The sequence below is a fragment of the Amblyomma mixtum genome, chromosome 1 (genome assembly GCF_055824585.1).
Source record: "Amblyomma mixtum isolate Tamu chromosome 1, ASM5582458v1, whole genome shotgun sequence".
In the NCBI taxonomy this organism is placed as follows: domain Eukaryota; kingdom Metazoa; phylum Arthropoda; class Arachnida; order Ixodida; family Ixodidae; genus Amblyomma; species Amblyomma mixtum.
The window spans coordinates 311298209-311314365 of record NC_143012.1 but is presented as its reverse complement, the minus strand read 5'-3'; the positions used below and the strand labels follow the sequence as shown (position 1 = coordinate 311314365).

General features: G+C 51.1%; 2 protein-coding genes across 5 annotated transcripts in view; one reads left to right on the top strand and one right to left on the bottom strand.

Moving 5' to 3' along the window:
• The window catches only part of LOC149372430 (uncharacterized), a 276300-nt gene that overhangs the window by 18071 nt on the left and 242072 nt on the right, over window positions 1–16157 (top strand). The gene's annotated exons all lie outside the window — the stretch shown is intronic.
• Shrm (shroom) overlaps window positions 358–16157 on the bottom strand; it is a 444260-nt gene continuing 428460 nt past the window's right edge. For both annotated transcript variants that reach the window (XM_089566904.1, XM_089566905.1), the window contains 5 exons: window positions 13793–14520; window positions 6846–7029; window positions 6175–6304; window positions 5111–5389; window positions 358–3987 (listed from right to left, as the gene is read on the bottom strand). In XM_089566904.1, the coding sequence (XP_089423030.1) occupies window positions 3697–3987; window positions 5111–5389; window positions 6175–6304; window positions 6846–7029; window positions 13793–14520 (1612 nt within the window). In that variant the 3' untranslated portion in view covers window positions 358–3696. The remainder of the gene's footprint in view (window positions 3988–5110; window positions 5390–6174; window positions 6305–6845; window positions 7030–13792; window positions 14521–16157) is intronic.

The following is a 16157-nucleotide window of genomic DNA, read 5'->3' as shown; positions in this document are numbered from 1 at the left end:
CAGCGATACCCGGCTTTACCGAGCAGAGTGAAGCTATCGCTTCAAAACAAAGAAACCGCACGTGTATGGTGTGGATGCACTGAACAGTGCCATAGCCGGTTGGCCACTTTCTATGGAACGTGATAGTTCATGTATGTTTTTGTTTCTGTCGGCGAAGTTGCACCGCTCGACCAATAAAAGACGCTGCTGTCACAGGCCTGACTTGGAGCTGCACGAGTGGTATTTCTCGTGCCGTGGCCACACTTACATGCCTTACACCATAGTCATGGCTGACGGTACATGCATGCAGCCAGCCAACCATGCTGGCAATATGCAAAGCACCGAGTGGTGCAGCAGTAAGACCCGAGACGTGTGGACTGCACAGCAATGTGGCTTTTTATTGAAATCACAGACTTGCCATTGTCGTCTGGCTTTTCTGTCGTATGTACAAGTGTTAAGAATCCACGGACGCGCCGCTGACTGCGGACGCACACACGCGCGGCTTCGAGCAACCGTGCGTATTACAAGCGGAAGGAAAAAAAAGTACAGGAAAAGAAAACGTGAACAAGTAGTAAGCACACAGGTCACAAGTGCCGCAACCTGCCACACGACACACACGTGCGCGCTGCGCCCTTCGCAATTCCATACACGCACAAACGCGAGCGCCCTCTCAAGCACGCCACAAGTGCGATGAACAGCCGCCTCTTTTCTCTCTCGCTTTGTACAAAACTTGGGGTCTCGAACCAACACGGCCATAACGGCGGATAAAAAAAAAGAAAAAAAAACTGAAGCACTCCGCGTCCCGGAAGGTTTGCGTCCCATCGCTCTTCAGGATAAAAGGGGTCCTACAAAAATACTGTTAAGTTGGACAGCCGTGGGGTAATCACGCGTTATGGTATTACACACTCTACAACAGCGTGGACCAGTCACGCCTACATCTTTCTCTCTCTCTCTCTCGTTCTGTAAGCATGCCAGGAAAGAACACAAAGAAGGCAACGAGAGGGGGAGGAGTGGTGAGGAGAAAGCGGTACATGCAAGGCATCAAACACCCAGGCACACCACCACATGCGCGCCAGCACGTCACCCCAAAATGAACACTACTATTCACAGTTTCTCCTTGCCTGAAATGACACTCTCTCTTTAAGACAGTGAAAATATTGCGACCAACCTAGTTCAACAGAGTTCTACAGGACTCTGCGGAGCGCCTCCTTTCTTATCACACTAGAATGTACTTACCATCAAAGCAGGACCTGCCCTCCCCTCCTTTCATATAGTGACCTATGCGTTGTAGACAGAGGGAGAAAGAATAAATTAAAGTGAAAAGAAAACAAGAGGGGAGGGGGCCACACGCAATAAAAAACGGATATGCAGAACAGCTCCATGGCAAATATGTAGATGTACACACGACAAAGAACAGAAAAAAGAACGCACAGATGTGGAAGAACTGCGGAATGCAGATACATTCTTTTTTTCCTCTTACCTTTCAACAGCAACAGGGGAACACATATGCTCTGTTCCTAACTGAGTTTCACTTTGTTGTCAACTTCAAATGAATGCGAGCCCTCTAGCTTGATCATTGGCAGCGCCGACCACAGAGGTATACTTTCAATACAAAACAATGCAACAACACCAACAGCAGTTGCCATATTATTAACAATAGTGTAAAAGAAGCCAAAGGAGGTGAGCATTAACGCTCACCATGACTGGCTGTGCAGGTCATGAGGCTGCTAGCAGAAGCCCTCAATCAAACCACTTATGAAATTTTCTACCACTGCCATGTCTTTAAACACAGTATGGTGATTGGTCGAAAGTTAAAGCATTACAAAATGCTGTGCCACCTGTAGCAGTCAGCCAAATTGTTAAAGGCTCCTAAAACGTTCCAGGGCACTGCTGAATAAGCCTAGTGGTTACGCTCATATGCACTGCTTCCATTTGTATCCGAAAGCTGGCAGCATGAAATACTTCGATTTTGGTCTGCAGCTTCGTATCTAGTATGATTAAAGAGTGCACGCTGTCGGGACGACCGGTAATGTAAATTTCACCTCAGCTGGTGGTTGCAGAGCGTGGTGTTATACCTCCTCTTAGCTTAGCAGCAAAAACTCTAGGAGAGCTGCTTCTGAACAACTTGCATTTGGCGAACAGTAAAGGTGTTCACTTATCTTCATATGTAGTGACAGCCGGTCAACCATACTCACAATATAACATTACCAGAACACGACTCCTGTTTCTTTTTCTTGCTTGCAAACCAAATGAGCTGTGCCCTTCTGTTCAGTGATTCTAGTTTATTAAAGATTAGAATAATGAGTAACTATGTAATGTAAATAAAGTATTTACTCTCTGCACAGTCATGTTTTTTGCAGGTGCAATGACATTGCCACTACCACAGAGAAATTTCGTCATGTGTGTTGGCATGAAACATGATGGAAAAATGAAGCCCAGTTTGGAAGTATGCCAGAGCATGAATACCCACTACCTTTGCCTGGTGCCTCATCTGAAGCTGACAAAATCAAAAGCCATAGTAATAAAAGCAATAGAAAAACATGTTTAATTAAACTGTCCTTGAAGAATCTCAGATCAAGTTTCCCTTCCCTTTGTTCAATAATAATGATAGATACATGCTTGAATGCACTGTTTAGCTGCCCCACTGGCACAAAGTACGAAGGCAAAGTACAAGTCAAGATTTCTTGTTGAAGCAAAAGGAACAGAAAGACCAGGCAACATACATGAACATGTGCTACCATAAAACAGTGCTACAATTCACAAAACAAGGATGACTTCGCAGTGATGCACACAAAAAAACCCAAAGTTTGAAGCAAAATTATTGCGGGACCTCTGGGGACCACCTCAAGGAACAGGGGACGACTGCTGAGGGGAGTTGGGACAGGGGAGGGCTTGAAAAACTTGATATGGCACTAGGAGGGCAGTCCAAAAATGAGTCACTGGAGCACTCAGGCACCTCATGAACTGAGTCACAGTCATCCTCCCGGTACTCTTTGCCAACCGGGGGCAGCATGCGGGGTCAAAAGACCACGGTGTGATTTCGCAATGTCGGATGCTGCCGTCGTCGCTGGATGTCGGCCATGATGCTCTCATTAGACAACTGATGACACCTCTGAGAGGGCTAGGGTGACTTATTTACACAAGGTGGCAGTGCATCATGAGGCTGAAGAGACTAAGGAAGGGCACGCATGACTGGTCCAGTTTCTGATAACATGCTTCTCGTGTTTTGTCAATACCGTAACACATGCTTCAAGAACAGTTCACTCAGCTACTAAAAATTTAACCACCACTTTTTCCTTTGTTCCCATCGTGATGGCGATTATACACACACCGTCGTTTGTTCTCCATTCATCCCTGAATTCAGTCTCTCATAAAAAATATAAAATTGTATCAAGTAAACGCGGCCCCTGAAGGATGAGACACACCACGAAACACGCTCAAGGTGTACCTTGTCTGCTGCCATTAAATTCTTGCTCCTGGTCCTTGTAGACAATCAATAAGAGTGCCATCGCTGAAACTTTTCGTTGAAGCATTCTCCAGCCCAGGGAGAGTAATGTAAGGGTGCCCATGTAGGTGCACCGGCTGCTTGCAGTCATCACATGCTTTCCACCTTCCTATGACCTCGCCCCTTCAGCCTCGAAATCCACAGCCTGGCTAGCGGCCATTTAACACAGCGTGGCCATCCGCATGTGTAGGAAGTGTTGTCCTCCGAGAGCCCTAAGACGACGCCAGTGACCTCCAGGAGGCGGCAGTGCTGGCTGCGGTGCCCGCCCTGAGCGCGGCCAGCTGCTCTTCGCCGAGCCGGATCTTGTCGTCGATCTCGCGCGCGTCCACAAGAAGCTTGGACTTCATGCGCACGAAGTGGTCGTAATCGGCGTACTCCTGTGGCGTCAGGTACTTGCGCAGAAACTGGGCCACTTGCCGGCTACGCCTATCGATGCTCTCCTTGAGGCGCCGTGCCTCTTCATGCTGGCTGCTCAGCTTGTCCCGCTTGGCCTCCAGTGCTCGCTGCACACAAAGAACATACTTCCTTTTTTTGTGATTGTTAGGATGGCTACATTATGTGCGTTTCAGTAACCATGCTTGATGCTTCCCAGCATAGAAGACGACACGGACAAGAGAATTAAGAAAACAAATGTTGGAAAGCCAGCTGAAAGACCCAACCACTTCCACTGTTTCAGCCAATCGATGCATGCTTCTGGAGATTGAAATTAAAATATGGTGCCTTATTCCCCCAAAATGTTTGCATTACGCATCGCGCATGGCAGAGCTCTCGAATGTTGAAGAAAAAGTGGCAGTGCACTTTTGCACGGTGGTGAAAGCTGTGAAATGTTATTGGTGTCATTGCAAAAAAGAAAACAATTCATCAGGTTGTGTGTTCAGGCAGGCATCGATAACTTATATGAGAGCAGACAGTGCAGCAAATTCGAAACTTTGCAATGTGCATAGCAGATACACAAGCCCAGGAAATCGGGACAAGCGTTTTTAGTTTGCACAGCTGCTCCCATGTGCCACGTGATGCTGAGCACTCAAAATCATTGCGGGAATTTGAAATATTTGGCACATCCCACTGAGTTCCTGTGATTGTCGGAACTAGTCGGTGTGAGCACAGGAAACAATTTCTAGGTCCGACTTTGCAGTGAGGAGGAGAAGTACAGCATGACAATCACCTTGTTCACGCAGGTTCTCTCGGTAATCTTCAGATTTCCTATAGTTACAAGTTCAAAATATTTCCATTTAATTACACAATGTCTACTACTCGCGGCCAACAAGTGAGGCTAGTTGCCGACTTCCTGGAAAGCTGGGCATGACAAAAAAAAAAAAAAAAGACTTTCTCGGATACACTGCGGTGAGAAAATGACAGCGACAGCTTTATTGGAACCCTCCCTCCTGCTATATGTACTCCCGCTCCCGTGCACACCTGGATCATAGGGCCCATTCTCATTCGCACATTCTCAAGAGCACTTGTTCTCCGGTTCTCCTGCGTGGATCAAATTCTCACTGGGCACGAGACAAACCTCAAGATTTTTCGGTTACGGCAGTGTTGAGGAAAGCCCTTCATACCAGTGCACTGTTCATTCAACTATTGATGGAAAAACGGGCAAGGCGAGAGGAAGGCCAAGCGACTGACCCTCTCCTGGGTGGTGGGCTCGTCTGCGCCGGCCAGTCCCGCCAGCGCGTTGTGGACGCGCGCCAGGCGGCCGGAGAGGGACAGGATGAGGCTGACGATCTTGTCCAGCTCGTCCACGTGCAGCCGGTACTTGTCGCGCTCAGCGGGCCGCGCCAGCTGCTCGACGCGGCTGCCCAGGGTGCGGCCCAGCTGCTCGTTCTGCGCGGCCTCCTCGCGTAGGCCTAGCCGCGCCGACCGCAGCACGTCCAGCTTGCGCGCGATGCTGGCCATCAGCTCGTCCTGTGAGCAGCCGTCGAGAACAGTCACCATGCAGACACGTGGTACAAGGCGAAAGCGGCTCATTCGATCAGGCAATAGGTACACTAACGTTGTTATATATGCAATTATCTATATAATAAATAATAATAATAATAATACTGCAACGACAAAGAAGTTTCTGCGCGACAGCGGGACTGCTCTCGGTGAGCACGTGCTTCGGATTGGTGCTGCTGGAACCGCTGACTGTCAGTGAACGCCGGTCTGCGTTTTGTACTTTGTGCCCGAAAAACCCATTCCAATACTTATAATTAGTAGAGCACCGGACGCGAAATTCGGAGGTCATGGGTTCGGATCCTACCGACCGCATGTGGTTGCTTTTCTTCAGCTTTTTTAACAATTATCTTTAAATAATTACCCTATTAATACACAAATTAAGAAGAAGAACATCCCCTGTGCTCCTTGGTTCCTGTGACTGTCGGTTTTCGTTGTGCGCATAATTAGGCATTCAAAGAAACAAAACGTACAACATAGCCAAGGTACCGCGATCAAACATCGTTACATGGCCAGAAGAAGGCTTCAGTTTAGTCCCGCATTTCACAGGAATAAGGTAGACAGAAGGGCAAGCAGGGAAGCTTGCCTAGGACAGTTTCTCCTCTAAGCTCAATATCCCGAACGGCATTGGGATATTACTGTACTTCAATACTGTATACTTCAAAATACTGTATTTCAAAAAACAAAAACAAACAGAAAACAGGCGAATATAAATACAAAAGACGCGGTGAGACACGAGCAATGAAAAATCTAACCTTCTTGGCGGCCAGCTCGCTATCGGAGCTCCACTCCTGCTTGCCAATGTCCGATCCGAACCTGGTCAGAAACTTGGCCTTGGACTCGGATGTGGTGTAGTAGGCACTGTTCGCCGGGAGGTTCTCGTCCCTGCGAGCAACGCGAAGCGAGGCGCGATGAGTGGACGGTCCAGACCTTCTACTCTGAACACGTGTTGTACCTTCCAACAACCTCTGTCGATGTCGCATGCCACCAACATCGTATTCATAAAAGGCTGCTAACGGCAGCCAACACAAGGAAGACGGAGTTCGAAGTGAACCAATAATTTACGCCTGCTTGGCTGGCTGGTAGCTTAATTAGGCCGCATCTTTTAAGACAGTATACATATATATCTACAGTGGAATGCAGCATGCTTAAAGTCAGTGTCACGCACCCTCACATGATGACTACCCATTCCCGTCCTCAGGCGCATTCGTTTCGTGTCCAGAAGCAACTATGCACAGTTAAACCGCCAGCAGGGGGCAACTGCTCTCTGCGAGCGATCGCATATATCTTCTTGCTGTAATCGCAACCTCGACCCCAAGAGGCGGTGATTAGACAACGTGAAGGAGGACACGGAGACAAGGCCTGACTCAGATGCGATTCACAGACACTCCATGCACCGCCGCTGTGCTTGACATGCACATGGTACCTGAGCGCGTTGTTCCCTGTGGCGGGGAGAAGATATGGTGAAGCCGCGGGCGGCGATGGCTGCGGTGACGTGGCCACCGAACTACGCCGCCTGGGCAGCGAGTCCAGCTGGCCGTTCTGGCTGGCGTCCACGTCGAACAGGCCTTCCAGGTAGTCGGACGTCGTCTTCTGGTTCGGGCTGGGCACTGCGCACAGGGGACACGCAAGGCGTGTAAGTGCGCTGAAGAAGTGGCTTATTCACTTGGTACACTCAAACAAGAGCTCCGGCCGGACAATGAGCCAGAGGCACAGTCCGGCCATGAAAGCAAAAAAATTGAAAGGGACTCTTAAGCTGCGCCTATGACGCGATAGCTTTAGTGGGTTAATAATGCCCATATATGCAGAATTGGTCTTTCTCTACTTAACATTCATAGACTCCTGGTAGTCCTCATATCACTCTTGGCGCAGCGGTGCAGCGGTTAAGCAATGCGCCACTGCCCTGTGATGGCAGGTGCTACCACCGGTGAACCGAGGTTGCTCTTCGGGGGCTACCTCTCTCCACCAATCGTTAATTTAACTACCACCTGCCACAGTGCACAGTTTGCTCCCAATCCGGTGGGTAGGTTGCGATGACATCACAAGGTCACATGACCTAGGTGGCGCACCTGCCTCTACAGATTGCTTCTGTGGGGATTTTTCGTGAACTTTTCGCTCACGGTCAACGACGACGTCGACGTCGGATTTTCTGTGACGCGACCTCCTTAACGCTATCGCGCTAATATGACCACCCTTATTCAGGGGCGCCGGCGGTACGCATACCATCCGCGCATGTTGAGTTCCACAGAGAGTGCCGGCATCGCGAAGGCGGTGTATAGTCGGATACAACTTAAGTCTGCAGTGAAGCTCCGCCCACATTCAGCCTCCACGCACAGAATTCCTCCACGACAAAGAAGTAGTCCGTTGCTCAAAACATTTCTTGTTACGTAAACAAGAAGCTTAGCACAAGAAAAAAAATATGAACTCTAGAATTCTGATACGTCGGTTGTTTGATATAGTCATACATTAAAAAATTAGTTTCGTTTACAGTTGCGATTGGCCAGCGGAGTAATACAAGACGCCGCGGACCGCGGCCCAGTGTTAGCAACTGCTGTTTTTATAAGTTGTATCCTACTATAGTAACCACGCTACGGACGTTACATTTTTTTTTTTCGTTGACGAAGCCGACAAAACTTAGAAAACGGAGGCAGAAAGAACACAGCATATGCCGCCGGCTCAGCTGCTAACCAGTTTTTTTTCTTCATATTTTTACGTCTTGCGTATCATGGCCAGATGAGCAGAGAGTGCTCACTGTCGCCTCCATTTTACTGCCCGTATATCAGGAGGGCCTCGGAGGTTAGAGCTCTCATGCAGCCGCCAACGGCACCGGCCATTGTAACGGAGAAGTAGTGGAGCGAGGGATATGCTTTGCACGCATGCTCTGCTGAATTATGCCCGAAAGAAACGGCATAAAAAGCCTCCTCCTACGGTCGTGCGGCCAGCTCACTGCTGCCGTTACCGATGCGCGGAAGCAGCCGAGTGCGCGATCATAAACTGCGCGGGAGGCAGAGCTTGCGTTTATTGCGGGTGCTGCCCGCGCGGGAACTGTGTTTTACGATGCTGCAGCCTGTACCCACCTCGCAGCGAGGAAACCGAACCACGGGACAACAGCTGGACGGAAGGAAGGCTATAGGTATAGATCGGTGGCAGTTACAAGCGCGCTTTATTAGCCGAACCGGAACGAAAGCTATTTGAGACAAGCAGAATAAATAGAAGTGCTGGTTCGCTTAGCAATTAATTCTATTGGAAAAAGTCTCACGTCTCCGACGTCACGGTTAGCTTATGCATTTTTCCACTTGCCAAAGTGGAATGAGGCGAGCCGAAGTGGATATCATACTACCCCGTTCGCGGCAGCCACACTTTGGCGCAAGTTTGAGTAATTCCAAGACAATCCATGCAGCGTAGGCGTAGAGGTAGAGCATCCGCCTCGCGTGCGAGAGGACCGGGGTTCGAGTCCCGGTGCCGCGCAATTCTCCACCGCGTTAAAAAAAAAACAGCGCGTCGATGGAATCCGCATTATCAAATTTCCCAGATTTCTTCCCTCAAAAATAAATAAATAAATAAAAGAAACGAAACTGCGCGAACACGCGTAAAAGAAAAGGAAACAGCAGGACAGGAACTCGCGAAAGTGTCATGACACGTCCGTGCAACTGGAGAGAGGGAAGGCGGGAGACACAGAGAGAAAGTGAGCGCAGGAGAGCGTGCGTGGTCGCGGGAATGTTTTCAGCGCACGCGTGTGCTCGCATCCATGCTTGCCCGTGTCGCTACGCGGCGAGCTGTAGGAGCAGCAGCATACTTTGTCGCCGACAGGTGCTGCCCCCCCCCCCCCCCCCCCCCCCCGTTCCCGACCTACGTGCCGGGAAGCGAAGGGGATGGAGGCAGGGAGGAGGAGGAGGGGCGTCGGGATATACGCACCGAATATAGGGAGCCCTCCTCTTCCGCGCTGGCACCGCAAAACGAGAGCGAGCCGTGATGGATGGCGGAAGCCCGTCACGTCCCCTTCCTCGAAAGCCGATGCGAGTCCCTTTTCTCGTTCGTCCGAATCGATACGGCCGCGGTCGGAACCCCTCCCTCCCTGGAGCTCGACAAACGTGCCGGTCGGGCAAAAGGTATACCAGCGCAGGTATCCGCGCACAGCCGAAAGAAAGATATGCGCATAGCTATACGGACTGCGCCGGTTATAGGCGGCTTCTCTTCCAGCACAGCGAACAATTCCGCGCTCTCAAGCCTCTTGCACGGGAGGACCGAGTCACTCGAGTCGAAATAGAGTGCGCGGTGTACGATATATGCCCGCGAGAAAGCACCGAGAAATGGCGGGCTATTTTGCTTCTTTTTTTTTTTTATGGCTGTTTCAGCCGCTCGCTCAACTATTATTCTCCGTCTGAAAGAGCTATAGCGATCCCGCAGATGTATAGCCCGAGCGGAAGGCTCCTCCGTCCTGCCATTCTTACGGTTGAGGGTACCCGGTTGGCAAAGCGACGCATGAAACAAGCGCTGAGACGTCCGCTCAACCGAGACACCGCCCGGGGACTTCATGCCACGGCCGACTCGACTCTATATCGTTCAACGAAAAACGAAAACAAAAATGACTGAACGGTGAGGGGGCTGGCTGGGGAAAAGTATTATGCATTATTCTGTGTTGCTGCTGCATATCTTGCTGCTGGAGCAGCACCGGAACATGTAGCTGTGCTGTGGGGAGAGAGTGATGCCCCTTATCCACACTCGCGCGCGCGTGCGTGGGTCTGCGGACGATATGCACGATGGAGGCGGGAGCTATATGCGCAAAGGAGGCGTTCCTCCTCTAACGAGATTAGAAGCGAGCCGGCTTCTCCGCACGCTTCCGGCGCCGGTTTTCTCCCCACCCGTTTCCGTAGACGCGCCCTAGCACTTCACTACCACGCGCCTTTGGCCAACGGCATCAACGCCCTCACTAGACTGTTGTCCTCTTTATTCCTTCCGTTTTTTTTCTCTCTCTCTCTTTTCTGCCAATGTCGGCGCGGGAATGCAAAGGATACATGGCAGTGCAAAACGACATCTGATGCAAGGAAGCATCCACTGCCACTCTCGCCTCCTCCGGTGAAGGTGCGGGCCACGCGGTTGCGAAAAGAATCGGCAGAGGCTGACGCGACGGCGAATCAATTCGCGATATGCCGCGGTCGTGCACGAACGTGCACATCCTTCCGCATAACTCTCGTGTGTCGTGAGGTCATACACAAGGTGCGGCATAGCCGGAGAACGCCTCCGAACGAAAGACAAGGGGGTTCAAAAAGAACTACAGAACTGTTGGCTCGCTGTCGAGGCGGCGCGTGAAGAAACGAGAAGGGACTGGGCGAAAGGGAGAGTAGTATGGACAGGTTCACTTTGATCAAAAGACGTACGTCAACTTCCTTTTGAAAATACGGTGAGGACCTCGATCAAACTGTGGGTATGGATGGTACATGCGTTTTTCGTCTCGCGATTCGTATATTTATTCCAGGAATTCGTAAAAGAAAGCGAGCGCACCTGATGGCCAGGCAGACAGTGAGAAGACACGAGGAATGAGGCGCTTCCTTACTTTACTTTTCCTTCCATTTTACTTTTATTATTATTATTATTTTGGCACAGATCTTTCCTCCTTGGCTCAGAGTACGCCGGTGCACCTATTCAAGCCGGTGTGGATCAACGCAAGTTCGATCAAATTCGCATGGCCTTCTGCCGGAGACGTCCATCGCCTAACCACTCGCGAGCTCGCGTGCTTCGCCACCATGTCTGCAGCACGCCGGTCATCGAGGAGCCGCTGGGGAAGCAAGTGGTAGATCGGCCGGAAAAAAGAGGACCCGTCATCTTTTTAACAGATGTATGCACAGATGTCACACCCATTTCGCATATTCAGCTGCTATTCCAACCAGCGCGCTTGAGTTTTTTTTTTTTTTTTTTCTGCGGAATTCTCGGCTCGAAATGATAGGACCAAAGCCCCTTGATAGTTTATCGCTTCAGTGAGCAAGTCACGGAGAAAGGGGCGAACGCGCGAGGAGCTGGGCGACAAGACTACATGCGGGAATTTTCGAGATAGGAGTCGTATAGGACAGCTGGCTCGGGTAGGGCGATGGCCACAAATCAAGACAGGCAAGAGCCGATACCGTTTAACCTCGTAGTGAGCGAACAATGATAATGGGGCGTCAAAGTTGTGGGCTCCTTTCTAGCAGTGGTTCGTTGCGGGCTTCTTCACTATAGAAATGTAAAAAAAAAAAAAAGAAAGCCGGCAGATTTACCGAGCAATGTACAATCACTGCAGAATTAAAGTGAGCAAATCAGAAGCGTTTCCGAATGTCTAAGAAGTATAAAATATTGACACGCACTCGGGGTCATACAATCAATCAACAGCAAAATTGAAAATTGCTACATCACCTGCTGATGCCTTCAGTACGACCGCTGAAATTTTAGCTAGTTTCACCGACAATGCTAAGTTTTGTAGTGACTGACAGCGTGACTTCTGCGTCTCTGACAACTGGGATTTGAGAAATGCGCTGGAAAATCTGCTTTCAGCAACACCGTGAAGATCTGATACTCTTTCGCGAGCGGGAACAACTACGCTTGACGATTGTACTCTTTATCACACGTGATACGCAGGGCGTTGCAGGGTTAAACTCCAGTTTCTTTTTCAACTTGACCGTTCTGTTGTTTTTTTCTGTCACACCAAAGATACAGCGACATCAGAATGGTGAGAGGCAGCGCGCCAGTGCATTCCACGATCGTTATCGTTCCATTGTTTCCTTTCCTCACGCGCATGCGACAACCTCCGTGCGAAAACCTCGCTTTCGTCTCAAAACTTCTTCCACAAATCGTCGTGGCCCTCCACGTGACCACCACGTGTGAAAACCCTTTTCTTTCTTTCTCCCCCGCGGAGACAACAAGCCATTATCTGCGCGAGCTTGCATGTCCCAGATTCCACGCGTTCGTTTACACACAGGCGACACCAGAGCGTATACCGAAGAGGAGACAAGATGGGTCCGACCTCCTATAAGGCTACGAAGGGGCCAGCTCGGCCGTGTGACACCGAGCGCCGCTATACGGCCGGCCAACTTTATCGCGGCCCGAACTGGTATATAACGACGCGGGCCACCAAGACGAAGAGATTCGACAATGCGCGATGGAGGACAGCGACGACGACGACCCACTTTCGTGCGGCGGAGAAGACAACGACGCTCGCGGTGACATCCAGAGAAAGCGCGGCATGCCCCTTCCTCCGCTCCCCCTTTCCTTTCGCCCCTCAGGAGACACGGACTGTTTCCTCTTGCACGCGCCTACACGGTCGACAACTAAGAGGGCCGAGCGTCCTTTCTCTTTTTTTTTTCTTCTCGAAGGCACGCTCTATTTATACCGTCGACCGCCAGCGGCGCAACACTTATAGCGTCCTCTCGATAACGGTTTATTCTTTCTCCGTTTTAGCGACTTCGGCGACGATGGCAGCGGCGGGTGGGCATACGGCACAACGCGCAGTTGACCCTCCACCTGCCGTCTTCGTCGTCGTCGGAATGCGTCCCGCGGAGATAAAGACTGACTAAGCGAAAGGCGCATGGGAACGAACGGCTCTCTCTCTCCCGATGCGGGCCGCGGAATGTTTCCATTAACCAGCGCTCCGCCGCCTCGCTTTCCTGCCAGCATCCTTGAGAGCCGCTGCTGCTGCTGGCCGGGTTTCTCGGCTTGGTGGGCCACCACAATATTAGAATGCGTAGAAAACGGCGCGATTGTCTCGGAGCTCGTTTTTTGCACTCTTGTTCGTAGAGGGCCGTTCGCGCCTTCGCGGTGCCACACGCGTATAGGTTAGGTCTGTATACGTATACCTCCACAGAAATTGAGTATAATATAGGGCTCTTCCTCGTACTGTTCGTGACCGCAGGGAAGAGTGCGGGAAAACATTGTGGCAAGTATACACGTGGATAGTGACAAAATAAGTGAATGTGGGTTCAAGAGCGGGCAAATGCTGGTGCTAGACTACAAGAGAAAATGTTTGCCCGGCACATTTAAAACAGTGTGTTAGGAAACACGGAGTAAGATCGTACAAAATAAGTGTGTTAGGAAACACGGAGTAAGATCGTAAAAAATAAGAGCTCAGGCAAAAAAAAAAAAAGCAGCAGGATAGAAGTATAATAAACTAACCTTGCAATGGCGCTGATGTGACGGCGAAAAAAAAAAGAAGTAACAAAAAGGGCGCTTATTGCTGGGGCTTTATGAACTGCGGCATCAGATTCCTTTAACAGAGTCCGCAAACAAAGGATGATACTTCAGCATAGCACTACACGACACCGCATTGACCTTGCAACAAGAACAATGCCCAAAAGCGATTCCGATGGACCCTGCAAGGGGCCACAAAAGAAAGAGGCACACACTCACCGAGCAGGGAGCGCAGCGCGGCATCCCCGTACCGCGAGGCGAAGTCCTGCGACAGGCGTTCGCACTCGAGCTCCTCCTGACTCTTGGTGGCGCCGCGCCTCAGCTGGACGACGCCCCACTCCTCGTCGGGTCCCGTCTGCGTCGCCGAGTTGGTGCGGCGATTTCCCGTCCCGGCGCTGGTCGCGTTGTTCGCCGCCGACGCCGGGGGCCACTGGTCGCAGCAGCCGTTGCAGGCCACGGGCGACGTCGACGACTTATCGCCACCCGTTGTCGACGGCGATAGCGCGTTGTTGTTGTTGAAGCTGTTGATGCTGATACTGCTGCCACCACCAGCCGTCGTGGTGCTGCTGTTGACGCTCCCGCTGTTGTTGTTGCTGTTGTTGTTGAGGGAGTCGGTACGCTCGCAGCGAAGGGGCGTGGTCTTCGCCGCGTCCTGACTAGCGGCCACCGTCGTCGTCACGGGCTGAGCGGGGCCGCCCGGACTGGGCCACGAGTGTGGCGGGAAACTGAGAGGCGACGAAGGGCAGGACGAAGAGGACGACTCGGAACTGGCCTCCTCCGAAGTGAGCTCGGAGCCCTGGTCCGAGCCGGGACACGAGTCCGGGCCCGAGTCGGCCGTTTCGCCTCCTCCGCCCCCGTGGTAGCTGCGCCGGTAGTTGCCCTGGAAGCCCTGGCGGCCGGGCTTACGCTCGGTCCGGTACCACATGTACGAGTTCTTGGGGTAAACCCTGCGTAGAGAGGGAGGAACCACGGCTGTTAGCGGCTCTTCTCACGGGACTTCAGCCATGGGCGGGCAAACATTAATTTAAGCAGAGGGGTGCTTATTCGCAAATCTAGTTCCAGCGATACAGAGCGAGATCGTTAAGCGGTGATGAAAACCCGGTCCTTGCAGATGCAACGGAGATAAAACACAGGCTGCGTGATTGGCCACACTGACAGGAACTCCTACTGCGGTATGTGAACAGATGGCACACCGCAACTACGAAGGACGCATTCTTTTACGCCTTTCTTCTAAATCTTTCATATGGGAATTTTCAGTTTGCCATGATGGTAGCGTGTCATTGCGAGAACTTAGGAGAAGAATGACCTACAGGGGCCAATCTTCTTTCCTGAAATCGCCCGGTGAGTATGACGTACTATCAGCGTCAAATGAAATGCGAACAAAACACCTGAAACGCGAGCACAAATAATCAAGCATATTAGAGGCTGGAGGTGAAATACAGGCGTGGGCTATTAACATTTCAGAAGAGCGGTCTTTTCGGCTTCAATAGGAAAATCAACTGCTCATGTATTTTGCCTCCCTAGTATAATATCTGCGAGTTGTGCTGTTCCCGTTTCAATTGGCTTGTTCGCGTTCCAATTGACGCTGATAGTACGTTAGCGAATGCTGAGATAAATGTGGCGCGTTGTTCGGGTAGAAAAACAATAAAAATTGACAGACGCTCAGATGGTCTGATGCGGTCAACTGCGTGAGCTGAATGCGCTTTTAGGATGATGCTTTTACATTTGATGCTTATCTACTTGGTGCTTTTCCTTGAAAGCTTTTCCCCTTTGCCGCATGTCATGGCCTGAAAGTTGGTCCAATTAATTTCACGTTACTCTGGCTGACATCATGGCTCGTTAATTATTTTTTCTTATATTTTTTGCATTTTACACATTCGCCTTGGCGCGCCGTGTTGGATCAGCCGATGACGCGCGCTCGCTTTAGGCGCCGCTTTCCTTCTCTCGCAATAGCCGCTCCCGCTCCTTGGTGGGTCACTGCGCCCGCCCCTCTGCCAATGAGGATTTTCCCTCTCGCATCTCATCGGAGGTGGTCCTCGCGCTCAGCTCGCTGCAGGCTCCGGAGGCTTCACACAGAGGCTACGCAAAGACACACGCCGGCATTTCCGTCTAATGGCACTAATGCTGCTTACGCAGTAAAAACGAGCAACAAAATACATTTCAAGCCAGACGTCACCGGCATAATGGAAGCTTCCACTGAGCATCACAACTTCAGCGGCGCCCAAAACTGCAACGCGCAAGGGGGCAAAACAAGACCGCACGAAACATTTCCACTCCGCAGACAGCCCACATACAGCAGCCTGTTTGAAAAGGGTAGAGCTTGTCCCGATCACGGGCGCTCAGGGATGTGGAAGAATGCCTTCAACAGTCTCTGCGGTGCGTCGACACAGAAACGCCGTGAAAGAAAACAAGTGGAAGCATGCGACAACCTCGCTTTCGCAAAACCGGGCCCCCAATAATACGCCTGAGCGACCGAAACTGCGCCCAGCGACGCGGAAGCGCCAAGATCATTCATTAGCGTGCACCCGTTTCGTGCTAGGCACAGCGCGCGTGCCCCGAAAGAGCACCAAGAAGATTTGGAGGA